Source organism: Staurois parvus, unplaced genomic scaffold (genome assembly GCF_062004578.1).
Source record: "Staurois parvus isolate SC_StPar_1 unplaced genomic scaffold, SC_StPar_1.0 ptg000104l, whole genome shotgun sequence".
Classification (NCBI taxonomy): Eukaryota; Metazoa; Chordata; class Amphibia; order Anura; family Ranidae; genus Staurois; species Staurois parvus.
Genome location: NW_028317900.1, coordinates 8,189,267 through 8,208,851, shown reverse-complemented (window position 1 = coordinate 8,208,851; position 19,585 = coordinate 8,189,267). Strand labels below are relative to the sequence as shown.

Below are 19,585 nucleotides of genomic sequence, written 5' to 3'. Positions count from 1 at the left end.
AGGGAAGCCAGCGAACATCTGTTTGCTGATCTCCTCTACCTAGTAAGATCCTGGAACAGATGTGTATAAATGCCACACTGTCACTTACTCTAGCTGATGTGACTGGAGAAGAAGCTAATGCAGCACAATCCCTGATGTATCATTAAAAGACAAGTTCACCTTTTAAAATATAAATGCACATTATTTTACAGGTTAAAAAGAAGAAAAAACAAAAAAAAACAAAAAAGTGCTTTTTTTTCCATTTATTTATTTATTTTTTTTAAAAAAGGAGCCTGAAAAGCATTGCTGGAGCCATTCAGGACTCCTGCAGACTATCAGTGTAATCTGTCTGTCCATATATCGTACGGGTAAGCAGTTTCACAATAACAGGGAGAATCAGTAAAATACCACATCACTCAACAACCCCGTGGTCATTCATTGAGAACTACAAGTCGATATCCGCAAAGGGAGCCCCGTATGCCGTGTTCTTTTATAAAAATTAAAGCTGGTATGGGGAACTTCTCTCTGTACTGCTGACACAGAGGGCTTGGATCATCAAGCCGCTGCAGGAACGGGAACATGTTCCATCATAAAAACAGGTGGAAAATGTAAAATGTTCCAGAAGGTGAGCCTATCCTTTAAAGAGAACTTGTCACAACAACATTGGGTAATATATTGAGTTTAGTGCCCTAAAAAAGAACTTTAGAGTCTTTAAGGAAATCTTGTGAGACATACAACATTGAAACTACCACCAATTTATTCTCCAGAGTGTCTGCTTTCATCATAAGATCTGCATCCTGTTAGAAAATAGCACATGCCTCCAACTATTCACTGCTACAAGATAGTCCTTAGAGGTCTTCTCTTGCACCAGTAAATCCATCCAGGGCCTAACACCTTACCTCCAACACTTTTCCGCCTCCTGCGCTTCCTCTCTCCAGGGGAGTCCGCATCACCTTCCTCTAATGGCTCAGCTCCAGGTGTATTGGAGCCAACATCCATTCCCAGCATGCCTGGTATTTTCTCAAGGAGGAAATTAGGCACGCAACCTACAAAAAAAAATTTACGATTATAAAATGCACAATGTGTTTTGTACATACGGTAAAATCATTTCTAGGGATTTAAAAATTTAAGGACACAGGGATTAAGAGACTGATGTGATATATTGCTGCGTACAGGAGGACTTGGACACTGGAAAAAGAAAAAAAAAAAAAAAAAGAAGTGACTAGAACCTGCGAGGCGAGGCTCTGCTTAAAAAAATAAAGTTAGAAATGACACAGGATTCAGAATTCAGGCTTAATGTGAAGTTCTAGACTACTTTTTGTTTTCTCCAGGTTTGGAAGTTTCACACTGGGGCTTGGAGCATGAAGGTTTTTAAAGTGTCTTGAACAACATGGAACCTTCTTGACATCTGTGGCCTCTATGAGTACACAGGTGTGTAGGTTTGTTATAAATCAAGTCTGAGAATAGCTAAGGCCAGTTGCTGCCATTTGCAGACAGAGCCCTGTCAGGAGGGCTGGGTGTTCCTGTTGAAGACTGCATCCCCTGTGAGGGGGATTCCTTGCCCAAGGACTGGGTAAGTCAGGACAGCTAAGAGGGTCTGGGAGAAGAGAGGATCTGGGAGACTGAGAAAGCTGAGGGAGCTAGCGGGTAGAGGGAGCTGGAGGGAATCCAAGTCTAAGGAAGAGTCCTTGGGTCAGAAAATCCAGGTGATCTTAACAAGCCCAGGGAGCATCTGCCAGGCAGCTGATTAGACTGGAGTACCATATCCACCTAGTGACAGGCCAGTTTATCTGTCCAACAACTGAATCAACTTGCCCCATGATGACAGGATGTGGAGTTGTAATAGTCTGCAATGGAACTGGGCAAATGGAGCTGCTACAAAGGAAGCTGCCATCAATATCAGAATTCCTAAGCAAAAGTAGAGATTCAAGTGACTCCTGGAATGAAGAGTTGGACATTTCCACTAAGGTAGAAAAGCTCTGGCTTGAGCTATATCTAAGATGAGCCCCAGATACTCATGCATGCTTGTTTGCGCAACCAGAACAGCAATGCCCACCAAGCGCTCGTTGCTCTCACGGTGCCATTAACACTGAGTTTGCATTTCCATGTTTCTGAGTGCACGGCAACCCATTCAGAAAATGCGTGCTTTGCCATGCTGACCGTGTACAGACTCTGCTCACTGCAGGTAGTGGCTGTGAAAGGAAAATATCTCTCAACAGGATATGCAGTATGTCACATGACACAAAACAACAACTAAACCCAGAATATCAGGGGATCTGCAGACAACAGAGCAACATGGTATAGAGGTATAATCTGTTCTGGTATTGATAACTCCATTCGTTTCTAACGAAAAGAAACGTTGGAATTAAGCTTTACTGGATAATTGTCATACTTTCTTATTTATGAATGGTTCTATGATGCATCACAGTTCCAAAGGTTGAGCATTTCAAACTCCACCAAACACACTACCCACAAGACAATAGGAATGGATGACCTGAGCAGGGGCGGACTGGCAACTCATGGGGCCCCCGGGCAATAGAGGATCATGGGGCCCCTGTGTTCTTGCCCAAACTCAAAAAAGCCTATGAAAAGAGGTACCAGGGGCATCTCATGGGGCCCCCTACTGACCCCGGGCCCTCGGGCAGTGCCCGAGTTTTCAAATGGTCAGTCCGCCCCTGGACCTGAGCTGAAGTGAGCTCAGTACACACACTAGCAAATGGGGCATTGTGGAGTTTAGTTTATGGAGGCTCACTGCTAATACTATACATGAAATAAAGTGTTACTAAACCCAGAGCAGTAAAATCAGTCTGAATATGCAGTAAAGCATGCTTGTTATACTCACTGTGGAACCTAAGAGGTTAATCCTCTGCACTGTGTAAAAAGGCTGTTTGATCCTTTCTTTTCTCCCCTCCTCTTGTTCAAATGTCCACGCTAATAAGACAGACTGAACCAGTAGCCCTTCTGCACATGCTCAGTTTAGTGAGTATTGCTATTGAGGTTTTTTTTTTTTTCGTGGGAGAGTGCATGTGATCAGCACAGGGCCAATCAGCACTGTTCAGACAGAGGTGAGGGGTTTTGCATCCTCCTAGAGAAGAAAGAAAACTCCTCCTACAAGCTTTAACCAGTGCTCAGCTGAAGTCACCAGACTACTGTAACTGCTGATGAGAAAAGGTATTTAGTAGGGATGCACCGAAATTTCAGTGGCCAAAACATTTTGGGCAAAAAACACTCCTTTCGGCTGTCATGAAAAAAAGAAAAAGCATCTATACAGGTGCCGAAAAAAACCCCGCCCCTCGGTAGTTCTCAGCCTTACCTGAGAAACCATTGAACGATCCCAGTGCTGGGCATAGAGATTAGTGAAGGACAGATGGTCTCCACTCATCTCTATGCTCTTGGAGGAACGGAGCGATGTCACTTCCGGTTCTAGCCATTTTTTAAAAGCACTAGATCAATGCTTTTTTTTGATCCAATGCTTTACATTGCAGAAGAGAGATGTGGGATCTTATTGACCCCATATCTCTCCATAAAGAGGACCTGTCACTAATTATTTCTATCACAAGGGATGCATGCATTTCTTGTTATAAGAATAAAAAGGCTTACATTTTTTTTTAAGGGATAGTGCAAAAAAAAAAAAAAAAAAAAAAAAACCCCAAAACAACCCAAAAAAAAACACCACATTAAATACATTAAAAAAAAAAAAAAAAAAAAAAAAAAAAAAAATTTAAATTGCCCCCGTACCCCCACATAGTGGTGAACACATACGTAGGCCATGCCCACATATGTAAATGGTGTTCAAAACACACACGTGAAGTATCGCCAGGAACAGCAGAGCAAGAGCAATGGGGCAGCACAGTGGCTAAATGGTTAGCACTTCCGCCCGGCAGTACTAGGGTCATTGGTTCGAATCCCAGCCACGGCACCTCCTACCTAGAGTTTGCATGTTCTCCCTGTGCCTGCGTGGGTTTCCTCCCGATACTCCGGTTTCCTCCCACACTCCAAAGACATGCTGGTAGGTGAATTGGATCCTGTCTAAATTGTAGTATATTTATGTATGAATAGTATAGTATATGTATGTATGTATGAATGTGAGTTAGGGACCTTAGATTGTACACCCCTTGAGGGTTAGGGACTGATGTGAATGTATAATATATATGTAAAGCGCTGCGTAAATTGACTGCGCTATATAAGTACCTGAAATAAACAATTCTCGCAGTAGACCTCTCTAACTTTACACTGCTAACTTGTAGAAATTATTAAAGTTGATTCCACGAGGGTGCCCAATTTTAAAGCGTGACATGTTGGATATCTAATCACCGTAAAATCCTCTCATATTTTACAAAAAAATTGGGGTATATTATAGTTTTTTTTAATCAAAGTGTATTTTTTTCCAAAAAATATATTTCATTTTTAAAAAAACTGCGCATTTTGGTTTTCGGCCAAGTGCACTAAGAATTTTCATTTTCAGTACCAGAATTTTAATTTCAGTGCACAACTAGTATTTAGCAGTTTATATTTACTAAAATAATTGCACTTCCATGTTCTGTGTACTGTGGGAGACCAGATATAGGGAATGCAGGTCATGGGTTTAGTAATACTTTAACCACTAAAGTCTGATTTTATCTCTAACCCAGATGGCCCTTTTTCTACTTTTTTTTTTTTTTTTTTTTTTTTTTTTAACAGCCATGCTAAGAACCTCACATTCAGATTACTTTAAACAAGTGAAAAACACATTTTGTATACTTAATACCCCCCCAAAAAAAAAATCAATAGCATATCATAGTTACAATTAAACCTTAGATCTCACCTATATCAGATGCCTGGTCTATCAGTGTTTGCACTATTGCTGCCTGAACACGCAGCTTCTTTTCTGTGCTTGAAGAAATCTTTTCACTGTCCCCTGTCTGTAGAAGGTTAGGAGCAAATATCACAGCCAGGTTACTGCTGTTCATTCTGTTGGTGTCAGACCTGCAGGCCACATTAATCATTAATAAAAAAGGTACACCATAAGTATTTTTATAACCAAATCTACCAAAAACTGATATTTCTTACCTCATAGAGACATTCTGCAGAAAGTTAAAAAAGTAACGCAGGATAGAAACTGCCCTTTCATGCATTAGGCAAGATATCAGAATGGTTGCAGAGGTCTTCTCATCATGGCTCAATTGCTGGGCCTTGCACAGCACATCCTGGAGATCTGCAGGAAGTATGGGTTCTGGTAACTCTCGGAAAAACTGCTTGAGAATACCAGCCACATCACAGGGAAGAGCATCCATGAGATCACTATCACCTCCATCAAGCTTAGCCTATAGAAAGCAGAGAGACAAAAAAAAAATCCCAACAGAAATGAAAGTGGTTCTAAAGGCTGAAGGTTTTTTTGCCTTCAAGTGAAACTTTAGTCAGAAAATGGAGTCCTGCTAGATTGATTCAGGATGACCCCTTTTGCAGGTATAGCTGCAGATGGTGGCCTGAAAAACCCCTCGTCCCTCCGGGTGGATGCCATATGGCGTCCTTTCAAGCATGTGAAGTTTGTATGCCCGCAGAGCCGCGCGATCTGTCACCGGCCGTGTACCTCGGACATGGCCGATGACAGATCTGAGTACCGGCCCCGTTGCTGGTACCATGTGACCTGCTGTGACCAATCACAGCAGGTCACATGACAGTTGTATACAATGGATGGCTTCCTTTCATGCCATCCATTGTATACTAGTGTCTAGCTGTGAATGGTCACAGCGATCACATGCACAAGCTGGGCCAATCACAGCCCAGCTGTGTCATGTGATTAGCCGTGGCCAAATCACAGCTAAGCACAAAAAAAAAAACAAACCCTGAATGAATCGATGTCATTCAGGTAAATGCTTGCTTATAGCAAAGGAATTCTTTGCTATTAGCAAATTGTGTTAAAAAAAAAAAAATTACTGATCACTTCCCCAAAGTAGTACAATGTTACTATGGTAACATTGTACTACTTTGGTCATAGTGAAATATGAAAAAAAAAAAGAAAATGTAATAAAAAATTAAAAATAAAAAATTAATTTTTTTTTTCATACCCGTCACTAGTGTTCCTGATCACCGCCATGCTAGTTATATGGTGACGCTGTCTGTACTGCACTGGTGACATTATATAAAAAAAAAAAAAAAAAAAAGTGAAAATAAAATTTTTTCATTTTTCGAAAAATGACAAAAAAGTGACAACTTCAAAAAAACTTGCCATGCCTCTTATGAAATACGTCGGACTGTCTACTTTGTAAAAAGGGGTCATTTGGAGGATATCTGTACTGTTCTGACATTCTTGGACCTCAAGAAATTAGATTGGCTGTCAGTACTTCAGGATTGATCAATATTCAGATCTATACCATAATTTGTGAACTCTATAACTTTCCTACAAACTAAATAATACATTCTAATTTGGGTTATTTTCACCAAAGACATGTAGCAGAATACATCTTGGCCTAAATTTATGAAGAACAATTATTTATTTGCAAACTTTTACAACAGAAACAAAGAAAAACGTGTTTTTTCCCAAAATTTTTCGGTCTTTTTTTGTTAATTTAGCAAACAATAAAAACCCCAGCAGTGATTAAATACCACCAAAAGAAAGCTCTAGTTGTGTGAAGAAAATGATAAAATTTTAGTTAGGGTACAAGGTTGTATGACCGCGCAATTGTAATTCAAAGTGTGAGAGCGCTGAAACCTGAAAATGGCTTGGGCAGGAAGGAGGTAAAAGTGCCCGGTATGGAAGCGGTTAAAATCCAGTAACACTGCACATGCTAAGTTCTCTATTTTTAAGCACTGTTCCAAATTTTTAGACGCCGATCTGCTGACAACGTAAAGATTTGCTGCTGCTCAGGACTCTGGGCTTCAACAAAATGGCAGCCTTTGGCCAGAAGAGACAGACAATGCTGAAAATATATTACAGCACACACCAATTTTGGTAGCATAATTAACGCAAAACTCTTAAGCAAAAACTTCTTTACAGGTCCGTGTTGCTGATTTCCCATCTTCACTGAATATGTCATCCATCTTTTGGCTCACTCAGTTTCTCTGAAATAGCCTATTAATTTTCAAATCCAACTGTTAATTCTCTTTGGTTTCCGGTTTGTAAGATCAGTGGCAGCTATGCCTCCTATTCCCCCAGCCACATCTCTTCTGTAGTTCTTTCTCCAAGAAGCAGTGATGTAATTCAGCCCCACTTGCAGTAGTGGGCGGACCAAGGCTGTCAGACACATTGAACATGTACAGGCCTAGTGTACCCACCCATATTCATTACAATTCCCTGTGGTTGAAGGGAACTTTAGTTTCCTTTTACTGCAGAGAGAGGAGAGAATATGATGTAATCCCAGCTGTTACACCTCTTCCTTGGCAGAGCAGATGCTGTTCTCTTTTGAATTAGAGATGAGGTCATGTAAATTCAATTAGACTTTTCTCCTAAATGGTAAGGATTTTTAAAATGTTGCTAACTGTTCAGTGTTTTGTGTAGGGGGTGCACTAATGGAGTTCTTCTTCAAGGTGAAATGCATGTTCCTTGCTAAAAAACATTTTTGAATCAAGTTATGGGTAAAGTTCCGCTTTATTACATTGTATACGTAGATCTCCCTAATATTTACCCAAGCCCAATCTCGATCCAGCACTGTGCAGGAGAGCAGCGATTCTCTCCTCATGGGCAGCAACTCTCAGCTCCTGCTGCTTTCAATCACAGCCATTGCGGGGGGATTTTGGGAGGGGGGTGGGGGGGAAGCAATGGACACACAAAGCCAGCTTGGGAGCAAGCATGCACGAGTGAGCAATGTGCTTGCTAATGTGGGGCACTTAGCAGGAGAAGAGCAGCTAGGAGCACTGGCACTGAGAAGAGGATTCGGGCTGTTCTGTGCAAAGCCTAAATACACAGAGCAGGCTAGTATGACATGTTTGCTATTTAAAAAAAAAATTATGACTTTCCAATCTCTTTAATGATTGAGGAACATCTAGCATTGACGTTTGCATGATTCCAGGTGACTTTCCAGAGTAGCCATGTCTTGCGACAGCTGACAGTACCTCAGGCTGTATAGCGTTCTTATTGGGGCCGACACTATTGAGGGCAACAACAAATGTGAGTGTGATATAGGATTTTATGTGTTCGTAAAAAGGATTTTAATGATTTTATGCTATGTGTCCCCCTTTGTTTCTTCTTTGTCCATGAGTGGAGTTATTTAGATCTGAGTAAGAGAAGGAGAGATTCCTGTAACTCCATTAGGTAAGTTTTACCTTTGTTTTGCAATAAAGGTCTGTCCTTTCTAGCGAGTTACAGCTGTTCAGCGTGTGTGCACAGGATTGCTGTGGTTCTATTGTGAATGGAACACCAATGAACTTTCAGTTCTGGGTGGATCACTTTATGGAGCTCTATTTTTCTCACTGTTTAGAACTCCATATTATTTGACCATCCAGTTGTGGGTGATGAACATTTGAACTTTTTTATGGTGGAGGAGTGGACACTGTTTCAGCACTACTTCATTTTATTTTATTTTTCACTTTGCAGATTGTGAACATTTTTTTGTATTTATTGTTGCAATTTTTATTACTGCACTTTGCATTTAAATTGGAAGCACTTTGTATTTTTTGACAGACTTACTGGTAGAGATTCTGGTTTTTGACATTTCTAAATAATATTTTTATAATCACTAGTGTTTTATATTAGGAGCGCTGGCTGTTTCATAGTTATAGACAACTTGTGATGACGGAGGATAACTAAGATGGCAGCACGGGAAATGGGCTGCTGCAAATGCGGTACGTAGGACAACGTTAGATCTGCTGGGGATAGGAGTATCTGAATCAAGAACATCGCTGCATGACAGGTAAGTGCAGGAGAAAAAAAAAAAAATCAGAGTAGTGACAGAAGTTACTGTTCAAGCATAAGCAACAACATAGAAATTGGTAGTAAAAGTGAAGAGACGAATGGACCAATACTGGGATAAATTTTACCTTTAGCAGTTTCTGCCGCACAACAGATCCAGACTTCCTAAAAAGCCCTTCAGTGTGAGCATGGCTCTCCAAGTACTTACACACATCAACAAGGAACCTGAAACAAAGTACCATGACTCTTGTTTATGTTTTTCTTTCAAAAGCAAAGAAAAGACAAAAAAAAAAAAAAAAAAAAAAAAAAGACAACTTTAGGTGGACTATCATTAAAATGTCCCCATCCTTTTACATTAATGGCTGTCATAAACAAACCATTTAATCCAGGACATAAAATTTTGAGTCTAGCTCTACTAGCCAGGCATAAACCTTACTCTCCACCAGTTGCCCCACCCAAACTTGCACAGGCCCTCCTCCAACCCCACCCCCAACCACGTCCCCTTAAAGCTTATGCAATTACATTTTTCTTTAGATTAAAGAGTCCAAAATATAAAAAACTACAATTATAGCTTTATTATGTCAATTTAAACATAACAGCAATAGCTTAATAGCAATAGGGTGTAAGTTTAGTTTACAGAATTATATAATATGTTTCTTTTATATCCTTGTATATAATTATATATTAGGTATGTCTCTTTTATATCCTATATAAATTAGATATTAGGTATAATAAAATGTCTCTTTTATATATAATTATATATAAAAGAGACATCGTGGGATTTACTAAAGCTGGAGAGTCCAAAATCAGACTTCCTTCTGCACAGAAACCAATCAGCTTCTAACCTCAGCTTGTTCAATGAAGCTTTGGCAATGAAACCTGAAAGCCGATTGGTTTCTATGCAGAAGGGAGTCTGATTTTGGACTCTCCAGCTTTAGTAAATAAACCCCAATATGTCTCGCGTTCCCCGTGGCAGGGGACAGCGGACCTCTTGAGTCCCCCCGCGGCGGTGGAGAGCGGGTGTCTCCTCTCAGCGGAGGAGAGCGGACCTCTCCTGCACCTGTCCCCTCAGAGGCGCTGCCAGTGTAATGGCGGTGCCGAAGAAGAAGTCAGAAACCGGAAGTCGGCTTCACAATGGGGCTTGGAGCGCAGGTGGAGCCACTCCATCTGTGCTCGCCACACAAGGATTTCCCCTCACATTTGGCGAGCGGCTTTTTCAAGCCCTGATTTAATCTATATATAAATTAATGTGAAATGTGTGTATTAAACCCAAAAGCAAAAAATTATATTGTAGCTTATCAATGCTTAGATGTGATGGCTGCATTCGTTTTCTTCTTTATGCTCTCTTTCTTCTATTTACAACTGGTGATACAGCCAGTAAGTTTGTTGTTTTTCAAAAGAACAAGTTCTCTTGCAGATATATCAGTTAATGGGATGAGACAAAACATTTAACACTGGCAGGGGTGCTTAGAATAACCAGCTGTTTATGTAAAACCTTTATCCCAAAACGGAAAAGAAAACTGTTCCCTGTAACTACTTATCAAGTGTGAGTTGGAGCTTGGACTCAGTTTGCTAGTGTACTTAAATCTGGTGCATATATCACTTCCCTCCCCCAGACTGAAAATGCTGCAGTGCTGCTGTCTTCTGGGCCCCTATGCTCATTCATCCAAATTGGGGGCACTCTAAGGCCCCATTCATTTGGAATCACAACTTTTGGGTAACATTCATTCTCAATGGCACCTCAAACATGGTGTGATGTTGCCGCATGAAAGTAATGCACAGAAATCACAGCAAAACACACAAAGCTCACTGCCCAAAAAGGAGATGCGCATACGGCAGCCCACTGAAGTCAACAGGCTGCCCTATGCGTAAGATGCAGAAACGTGTGTAGATCACGCAAAAGAAAAAAAAAAAAAAAAAAAAAAAAAAAACACAAAAAGGATTTGAAAGGGCCTAATACAGGAGGTGGATCACCAGTGGAAAGCCTAAAAAAAGTAAAATAAATGCAGCCACCACATATAATGGTTAGTAAGCTACAATAGATTACATCTTTGATTTTGTGTTTTTTGCAACTTTAAGAATATCATCAAATTTTAGCAATCCACTTTACCCCAAAACTGCCAGCTGGAATAAGGGGTGGTGCACAACAGATGCAGTCCAATGCATTTTTAATTTGCATAAAAATGCATGCAGTGTTTTCTATGTATACCAATGGCCCAGTGCAATCAACAAAAGTCGAATCTGCTGCATATTGTTCTGTATGGAATGCAGCAAAACACATGTGAATGCAGCATAAAGGCACCAGAATGCACATTGTCCTGAGATTTTTCAATTATCAAAAGAAAAAAGAAAAAAAAAAAAAAAAAAAAAAAAAAAAGGAAAAAAAAAAAAAAAAAACACTGGTACACATCAAAAACATGTGTAAACGCATATGCAAAAAAGCATCCGAAACACAGAAATTGTGGTATGAAACAGTCCTTAGTGCAAACAACTAAATTGCCTGCATGCCAGCAGTAGCTTTCAATTCCTTTGTTCCACATAATTGTTGGCCCAATGTTTGGGCAACGCTTTGGCACTTCCTAGTAGCGCACTGTCATTTTCCAGCACATTCCTGTTAGCTAGAGATGCAACACCTACAGTGCATATAAAAAGTCTACACACCCCTGTAAAACGTCAGGTTTCGGTGATGTAAAATATGAAACAAAAGATAAATAATTTCAGAACTTTTTCCACGTTTAAATGAGACCTATAAACTGAACAACTCAATTGAAAAACAAACGGAAATCTTTTAGAGGTGGAGTAAACATAAAAACTAAAATAATGTGGGTGCACACCTTCTTATAACTGGGGATGTTAGCCATGCTTCCAAAGCGTCAGAGTGATCTCATTGTTAAAAGGTATCAGTCAAGAGATGGGTACAAAAGAATTTCCAAGACATTAGATATACCATGGAACACAATGAAGACAGTCACCTGTCCACCAGACAGGGCACCGAAAGCTGTGGCATGTCCTAGCAGCATTTGTTTGACAGCACATGGTCATCGCTTCTGCGCCACCAAATAGCAGTAAAACTGCTACATGGTAGCACGGGTGCGCAAAATTACGTATATAAAAAACGTGTCTTCTTCACTCAACATACCTTGCAAGAATTTAACCAATCTGTGCCCTTTCCTCCCTGGGCATATCAGCAAATTAGGCACTTCTTAAATAACTCATCACTCCGCCCACACCACACACTTTACTGATTTAGAGAGATTGTGCTGCTCTGCCTTCCCCTTAAGACACCATATCTTCTTAATGTTGCAATAAACACTCATACCCAGACTATGACTTGACTAAAACATCTGAGATCTCAGTCTAGTTTCTTATTATTAACGCTCTATAATGGTATAAACATAACACACAACTATTCTATTGTTTGACAATTTTGCATATCGCAGCAAGACTTGAATGTCATTAATGCGTGCCTGTTATACCACTGTAGCATATCCTATACCTTTTCAGTACACCTGTATTGCCTAAGATTTATGGGTATTACTTTACAAATTGCACCTCTGTTTTCTCGTTGATCGTCTCAAAAAAAATTTTTATATATATATATATATATATATATATATATATATATATATATATATATATATAAAATTCACTCTCTCAGATTATCCAAATCACCAATGTGACAGGGAATGAAAGCAAGTAAAGATTCAAACATTTTCTGCTGTGAACAGAACAGGAATAGAGGGGAAATCTTCAAATGGGGAAACTTGTTTCTGTGACAACTGTCTGATAGGGAATTTCCCTATCATCATAAAGATATCCTCTCACTTCCTACTGTCTCTACAGGAAACAAAGTGAATTTCATTTTGATTTTATACTCACGTTGGAATGCTCCCATACTCTGGAATAAACAACTGTGGTAAGGAAAGAATAGGTGCTCCAAAGATTTTACCCTGAAAGAAGAAAACAATTATGCTTGATAAACAGAAATCTCAAAGTAGGTTGAGAATGAATAATAACATGGATGACCAAACAAGCATGTTTCTCAAAAAACCCCCTCCCAAAAAAACAAACAAACCACACAACAACCAAAAAAAAAAAAAAAAAAAAAAAAAAGTGTGTGTGCGCATATATATATATATATATATATATATATATATATATATATATATATATATATATCCGAAACCGATACCAAAATTCAGAATGCATGTGGCTGAAAAACGAACCAAAACTGAAATGTCTGCGTATGTGGGGGGGGGGGGACTCCAATCTTTTTTTTTTCTACTTTCATGTATATTTTTATACTTATGATTTTATTTCTAATCACATAGGGGACCAATAGTCCCGTATGTAATAGCATATGAGTGACAGGTCCTCTTTGTAGGGGGGAGGGGGGTGGGGAGAGGATCAGTGTATAATACAGTGAGGTAGCAGTGTATACAGAGAGGCTCCCTCACTGGCTGTCACTACATGTCCGTGCAGATTTTTAAATGCAATTGCCAGCTTTTTCTTTACTATAGCTCACAGAATTAGCTGTCACTTTCCCCAGAGCTAAAGGAAACTGTTTCTTTTATCTCGGGAAAGAAACTAAAAGGAAACTTTGTTTCTTTTAACTGGGGGGAAAGTGATAGCCGATTCTCTGAGCTATCCTAGATTGTAAGCTCGAAAGAGCAGGGCCCTTGACCCCCTGTGTTTTGTTACTGTATTGTCTCATGTTCTGTCCCCCACTATAATGTACAGCGCTAAGCAAATCTTTTAGCGCTATATACTGTATAATAATAATAGTGAAGAAAAAAAAAAGCCGGTAATTACAGTACATTTAAAAACCGGCACTGACATATAGTAACAGCCAGTCATTGTATACACTGCTCCTGTCCTGCCTGTGTCAGCCGCCCCCCCCACCCTCACATCTGCAGTACACACAGTTCCCTGTATCAGCTCCTGTATCGGCTAAATTTTTCCTATCAGCAGAATGCCAATAGGGCTATTTTCGGGCCGATATGTTTTGGTGGCCGAAACACTGAATTATACAATGTCCGCTGATAGGGGTTATAAGATTTCAGGTTTTTATTGCTTTCAGAGTTCCTATTAAGGGGATTTGCTCCCATGTCTTGTCCCAATAGCCATCTGTCACAGGGAGCAGGGACGTTCATTTTATATCACCCGACACCCGGGACATGTGGTTCTGGGCGCCGGGCAGGTAGTTTTTTTTACCTTTAGCCGCCTGCTGCAGGCAAGCAGCAGGGCTCATCTGTCAAGTGGAAGCAAAGCATATCGGGCTGCAGCGCTGCCACACGTTTGCTTCCACACAACCCACTATGGTGTCAGCCTCCGAACCCACGGTCTCCTGGGCTCCGCTTGCCCATCTACAGGCCTTTTAGCTCCTGTATGTCTCAAAAAAGAGAACCGGTCACTAAAAATCATCACATAGGGAAAAGATAAGAAAAATGTTTTTTTTTAAAAAAAAAAAGTTACACCCAAGCATATAACCCCCCCCCCCCCCCGCCGCACAAATTTTTCAAGCCCCCCCCCACATATATACACACGCACAAATGTAAAACCGCTGGGGCGCCTACGCCTGCAAATGACGATTGCGATACACGTTACATACTGCCACGCACACCAGAGAGCAATAATTCTAGCACCAGACCTCCTTCACTAAACAGATGACCTATAATGGGCTTTAGAAGCATCACCTATAGAACATATAGGGTTACTAAAGTATGTTGCCATTTCACTAGCACATGCAAATTTAAGGTTTGAAATGTTGGACATCTATTTACTCGCTGCAACCTTGTCTTTTATATTAAAAAAAAAAAAATTGGATAAGTTATTGCTTTTTGTGCCCTAAAATTAAAAAAGCATTTTTGCTTTTACATGATAGAAAGCAAGGTTTGCTGCAAAGCACACAGTGTGTTTGCCTTCAGTAAACCAACCCCTGTGTGTGTGTGTTGCATAGGGTAGCCCACTGATTTTCAAGTTGATCTCCAGCTTCAGTTGATCTCCAGTGTCAGTATAAATTGGTCGGCCCAAGCTGGCTCAAACTATTTTCCCCCATTCTTTTTTTTTTTTTTTTTTTAAACAAGAGACACAAAAGGTAGCCCATTGATTTTAGAGCTGCTCTCCACTTTTAGTTTCAGCTTTTAATTTAAAATTTTAAAGCGTGACATGGTGGGTATCTATTTACTCGTCGTAAGATCCTCTTTCATATTTTACAAAAAAAAAAAATGGGATGGATATATATATATATAGATATATATATATATATATATATATATATATATATATATATATAGATATATTTTTTTTATCAAAATGTATTTTTTTCCAAAAAATATTGATTTTTAAAAACTGCGCATTTCGGTTTTTGGCCAAGTGCATTTTGAATTTTCGTTTTCGGCACCAGAATTTTAATTTTGGTGCACCACTAGTTTGCGGGGATAGCTCACATGCATGGTGCAAGCTCTGTTTACATACTGCCATGGGACTGCCGCTTGCGTTTGCCTTTGCGTGCGAGCAAGGGGATAGGGGCGATTTTTTTTTTTTTTTTTACACTGTGCCTTTCATTTTCTTTCATCACTTTTATTGTTATCACAGGGAATTAAAATATCACCTGTGATAGCATTAGGCAGTGACAGGTATTCTATTCTGAGAAATCAGGGGTCTATTAGATTCTAGATCTCTCCTCTGCCCTTAAAGCGTCTGATCACATAAAGATTGGTGTGATCAGATGCTTTCCCAATTTTAAAATGGCGCTGTTTATAAACGGCGAAATGGAAATGATGAAATGCTTGTAGCTTCCAGTCTCTTAGACCAGTGGTCGGCAAGCCGCGGTTCGCGAGCCACATGCGGCTCTTTACACATTTTAATGCGGCTCTTCTGTGTGCCGGGTGCCCGCTCCCCTCCCTCCTCTCGGGCAGCCGCCCCAAAAGTCAGGACTCTGCAGCTAGCCCAGCAATGGGCAAACTACGGCCCGGCGGACCTTTTAATCCGGCCCGCGGCAAACATTGGCTGTCAGGATGTAGGCGGGGCAGCGTGACGAACTCCTCTCCTCTCACAGTTCGCCCTGAAGACCGGAACGGCGCGGGAACACGGCGAGAGGAACGCGCGGAGCAAAGGTAAGTGAATTGACACAATATGGGGGATGAATTACTATATGGGGGATGAATTACTATATGGGGGATGAATTACTATATGGGGGATGTATTTTCAGTTTAAAAATGTGGCTCTCAAAATAAATTTCAATTGTGGTTTTGGCGAGATTTGGCTCAGTTGAAAAAAAAAGGTTGCCCACCACTCTCTTAGACCATTGAGATGATTGGAGGCATTCCAGTTTCCGACAGGCTGTTGTCAGCCAGCAGAACTTTCAGCTGCACTTTTGGGTTCTCCAGTGGGATGGGAGAGCCCAAGAAACCCTTGGAAGGCGGAGGGAGTTTTGGGGGGAGCCCCTTCCAGTAGCTTGCAAAAGCGATCCAGAGGATAATTAGCGGCTAGGATTGTTTTTACATGAAAGCTGACCGCCAGCTGAACAATACCAGGATGAGCTGTAGCTGCAGGCATCATCCTGCTTTAACCACTCAAAGCCCAGCGATGTACCAGTATGTTGCTGATCCATGTTTGGCAAATATGTAACAGCAGAGAACATGGGCATATGATGAATCAGGTCTGTGTACCAATATGACTGCAATTCATTCTTTTGCCCATGTTGAGGATTAGACCCAAAAGTTTTAAATTCAGAAACTGTGATAGATTTTCATGCGAATGGTCTGGCAGGAGTTGAATTTGGGTGGGCAGAAGTGTATTGCTGTGTGTATAAATTGCTTTGGCCCACAATCAATAGAAATCTTCTGTGAAAAACAGCGGAGGGGCTAAACGCTAGTGCTGACAGCAAATGGGGCTGATCTTGCCAACACTGCGTTTTTGGGGACACTATACAAAGGAGGCACTAGTATAGTTCTGTTCATGATCAATATATTGATCTGTACAAACTCTATACTAGTAATGACAGTGAACAGCAACCTATAGCGTGAATGCGATAGTGTGTGGGCAATCTAACGTGAGCTAGATTGCTTCCACCTGACAGATGAGCCCGCTGTTTTCCCGCAGCAGGGCTAATGGTAGTAAAAAACTACATGACCCGGGCGTCGGGCAATAGAAATTCAACATCCCTGTCCCTGGAAAAAAAAAATCTGGAAAAGAGCTAGTTCCTTTCAAAAACAACAGACTTACTGGCTGGATCTCCAGGTGAAAGTAGAAGAAAGCAAACCTAAAAAAGAAAACGAATGCACCCATCACATTTAAAAAACAAAAAAGGATTATTGGCTGTAGAAAGAAAAAACCCACACGATACTCACCCAGATGGATGAAGCATCAGTCCGATGCTGCACCTGCCCCCTGCTGGCTCTGCATAGAGAACTGAGCAATCATACACCGCTGATAGTTTAATTCTCCACCTCCGCTCTGTGCAGATAGCAATGACTGTCAGTCACCAGCTCTCTGCTGTGTCCCTCCAGCTGTGGGAGGGAGCTGCTGGTTCAGGCTCTCAGCAGCTCGCACAGAAGATGAGCCAGGTGCCGGTCCAGGATTCTGGGTGGATCCTGACCATGTTGTCAGGATCTTTTTAGAGCCTGGACCAGCTCTGTGGCATCGGCCAACAGCAGGCTGAAGTCCGATGTCGGCTGAAAACGGGTCACTGGAGTGCAAACCTAACCACACTCCTGTGATCCGCAGCTTTGGCTATATTTCTTCTTTAACAATTTGTAAGCTGCAACATAATAAATGTTTGCTTTTGATTTCAATACGGCTTTAAGGGCTCATTTACACTGTAACTTCACATTCAGTATACAGCTCCACATATGCAGTTGTAATTTTTTAACCAATGTGTATTGACAGTCGTTTGTTTACACGAGTTCTGGAATGTTTATGTATGAGAAATTGCAGCATTCTGTACATTTTTTTTTTTTAATGCACACAAAAGCACTATAGTTTTATAAACTATGCTTATTCAAAAAACACATTCAACCGCATCTGGAGTAAACAACCCAAAAGGATATATTTACACCAGATGCTCTGGGACTGCGTTGGGTGGCTATTCCAGTGCAGTCCCACCACACGGATAAGGTAAAATGCCTGGTCTCCTACATGTCCGGTTCATGACACGGTGCAGTACGTTTTATCAGCACTGCGAGAGGCTATCCACTGCCTTGCAAAGTTAATCTGGCAACTGAACTTTATGAGATGTCAACAAAGGTCATTTAAAAAACAAAAAGGAAACAGTGTGATCTGCCAAGCTCAGTGCTTCTTCACTATGCTGACCTCAGCCAGATCGCACTGCACACCAGCCCTAAAAGAGCAGTACAAATGGCAGTTCAGAAGTTGTGACCGACCCACTTAGCACTACGATTCTTTGAACATATGTCTGATCGAGCTGAGTGAAAAGCAGCCTTTGCTTGGCAAATACTGCCATTTCCATTTGAATGCAACTGAACACGTTCTCATGGAAAATGCAGCAATTGACAGGAACACCCGCTGACACAAGTCCCTAGAAGTCTGTGTATAGTCCCCTGTAATCACCATCAACAGACCCCTCGTACTCACAGTGTGCGGTGTAGCTGATGACCCCTTCCCGGGGTCTGCCCGTTGCTTGCTGTTCCAGTGTTTAATTTTGATGCCATAAGAACGCAGGTGCTGAATAACTGCCAGCCGGGCCAGCCTGGGATAGTCAGGGGATTGCTTCATCCTGCAGAGCTCTGGGATCAGACTGGAGGGTACAGACACAGCTCCAGGGACCTACCTCCACACTGACACTATGCAGGCCCTGATCACCTACAACAACCTGCAGGCCCCTTCACTCCCTATCATTCTTTACCTCCTACACAGGACCCTTCACCCCCTATACAAGACCCTTCAGCCTTCACCTCCTATACAGGACCCATCACTCCCTATACAGGACCCTTCAGCCTTTGCCTCCTAATACAGGACCCGTCACCTCCTAATACAGAACCCTTCAGCCTTAGCCTCCTAATACAGGACCCTTCACCCCCTATACAGGACCCGTCACCTCCTAATACAGGACCCTTCAGCCTTTGCCTCCTAATACAGGACCCTTCACCCCCTATACAGAACCCGTCACCTCCTAATACAGGACCCGACAGCCACCCCCTATACAGGACCCTTCAGCCACCACCTCCTATGCCCACCATACAGCTGCACGTCCTCCCGGCTCTAGCACCTCTCTCCTCCTACAACAGAGCGGCCTAGGTCCCCTCGGTGCAGCTCCTCAGCGCCCCTGCACACTCCTATCACTTCTCCCCCCAGTACTAGCTTCCCTGACTCTCCGTCCTCTCCTCCGGTTCACCTACCGTTCCCTCTTCACTTACATTCCCCTCTATTGCAGCCCTCTACCGCCTCACCCCCCTTCTCTCACTACACTCCGTTTCCTCCGTCCCGCTTTCCCCTGCTTCACTCTGATTGGTCGGCTCCAGTTCAAACCTCAGGCCCCCTAGTGTCCATAGAAACAGGGCTGCCCTGCCGTTCGCCAGTTCCTGCAAAATAAATGAAAGGGCGGTGCTGAATGTTAGCACTGAGTGTGTGAGTGTGAGGGGGGTGGGGCGGTGTGTACACAAGGCGGCCACATGAGCTCGATAAACGGCCCTCGGAAGAGACACAATTCTCATTGATTGGAAGATGTGAGGGAGCTGTTTGTTCTCTCAGGATGGCTCATAAGCCGGGAGTTCAGTGACCCCTGTGTGCATGTAATGGTCATACTACAGAGAATAT

At 41.7% G+C, this 19,585-nt stretch overlaps 1 protein-coding gene across 2 annotated transcripts in view; it reads right to left on the bottom strand.

Annotated features, from left to right (window-relative positions):
• Positions 1 to 19,271, bottom strand: part of LOC149467686 (rho GTPase-activating protein 11A-like) — a 43,035-nt gene extending 23,764 nt beyond the window's left edge. The window contains exons 1-6 of one of the 2 annotated variants that reach the window (XM_089671303.1): positions 18,404 to 19,271; positions 12,686 to 12,756; positions 8,935 to 9,031; positions 5,029 to 5,282; positions 4,784 to 4,944; positions 879 to 1,025 (exon numbers count right to left, since the gene is read on the bottom strand). In XM_089671303.1, coding sequence (XP_089527429.1) covers positions 879 to 1,025; positions 4,784 to 4,944; positions 5,029 to 5,282; positions 8,935 to 9,031; positions 12,686 to 12,756; positions 18,404 to 18,544 — 871 coding nt within the window. In that variant the 5' untranslated portion in view covers positions 18,545 to 19,271. The remainder of the gene's footprint in view (positions 1 to 878; positions 1,026 to 4,783; positions 4,945 to 5,028; positions 5,283 to 8,934; positions 9,032 to 12,685; positions 12,757 to 18,403) is intronic. The other variant, XM_089671304.1, reaches the window with a different exon arrangement.
• Between the last annotated feature and the right edge of the window lie 314 nt (positions 19,272 to 19,585).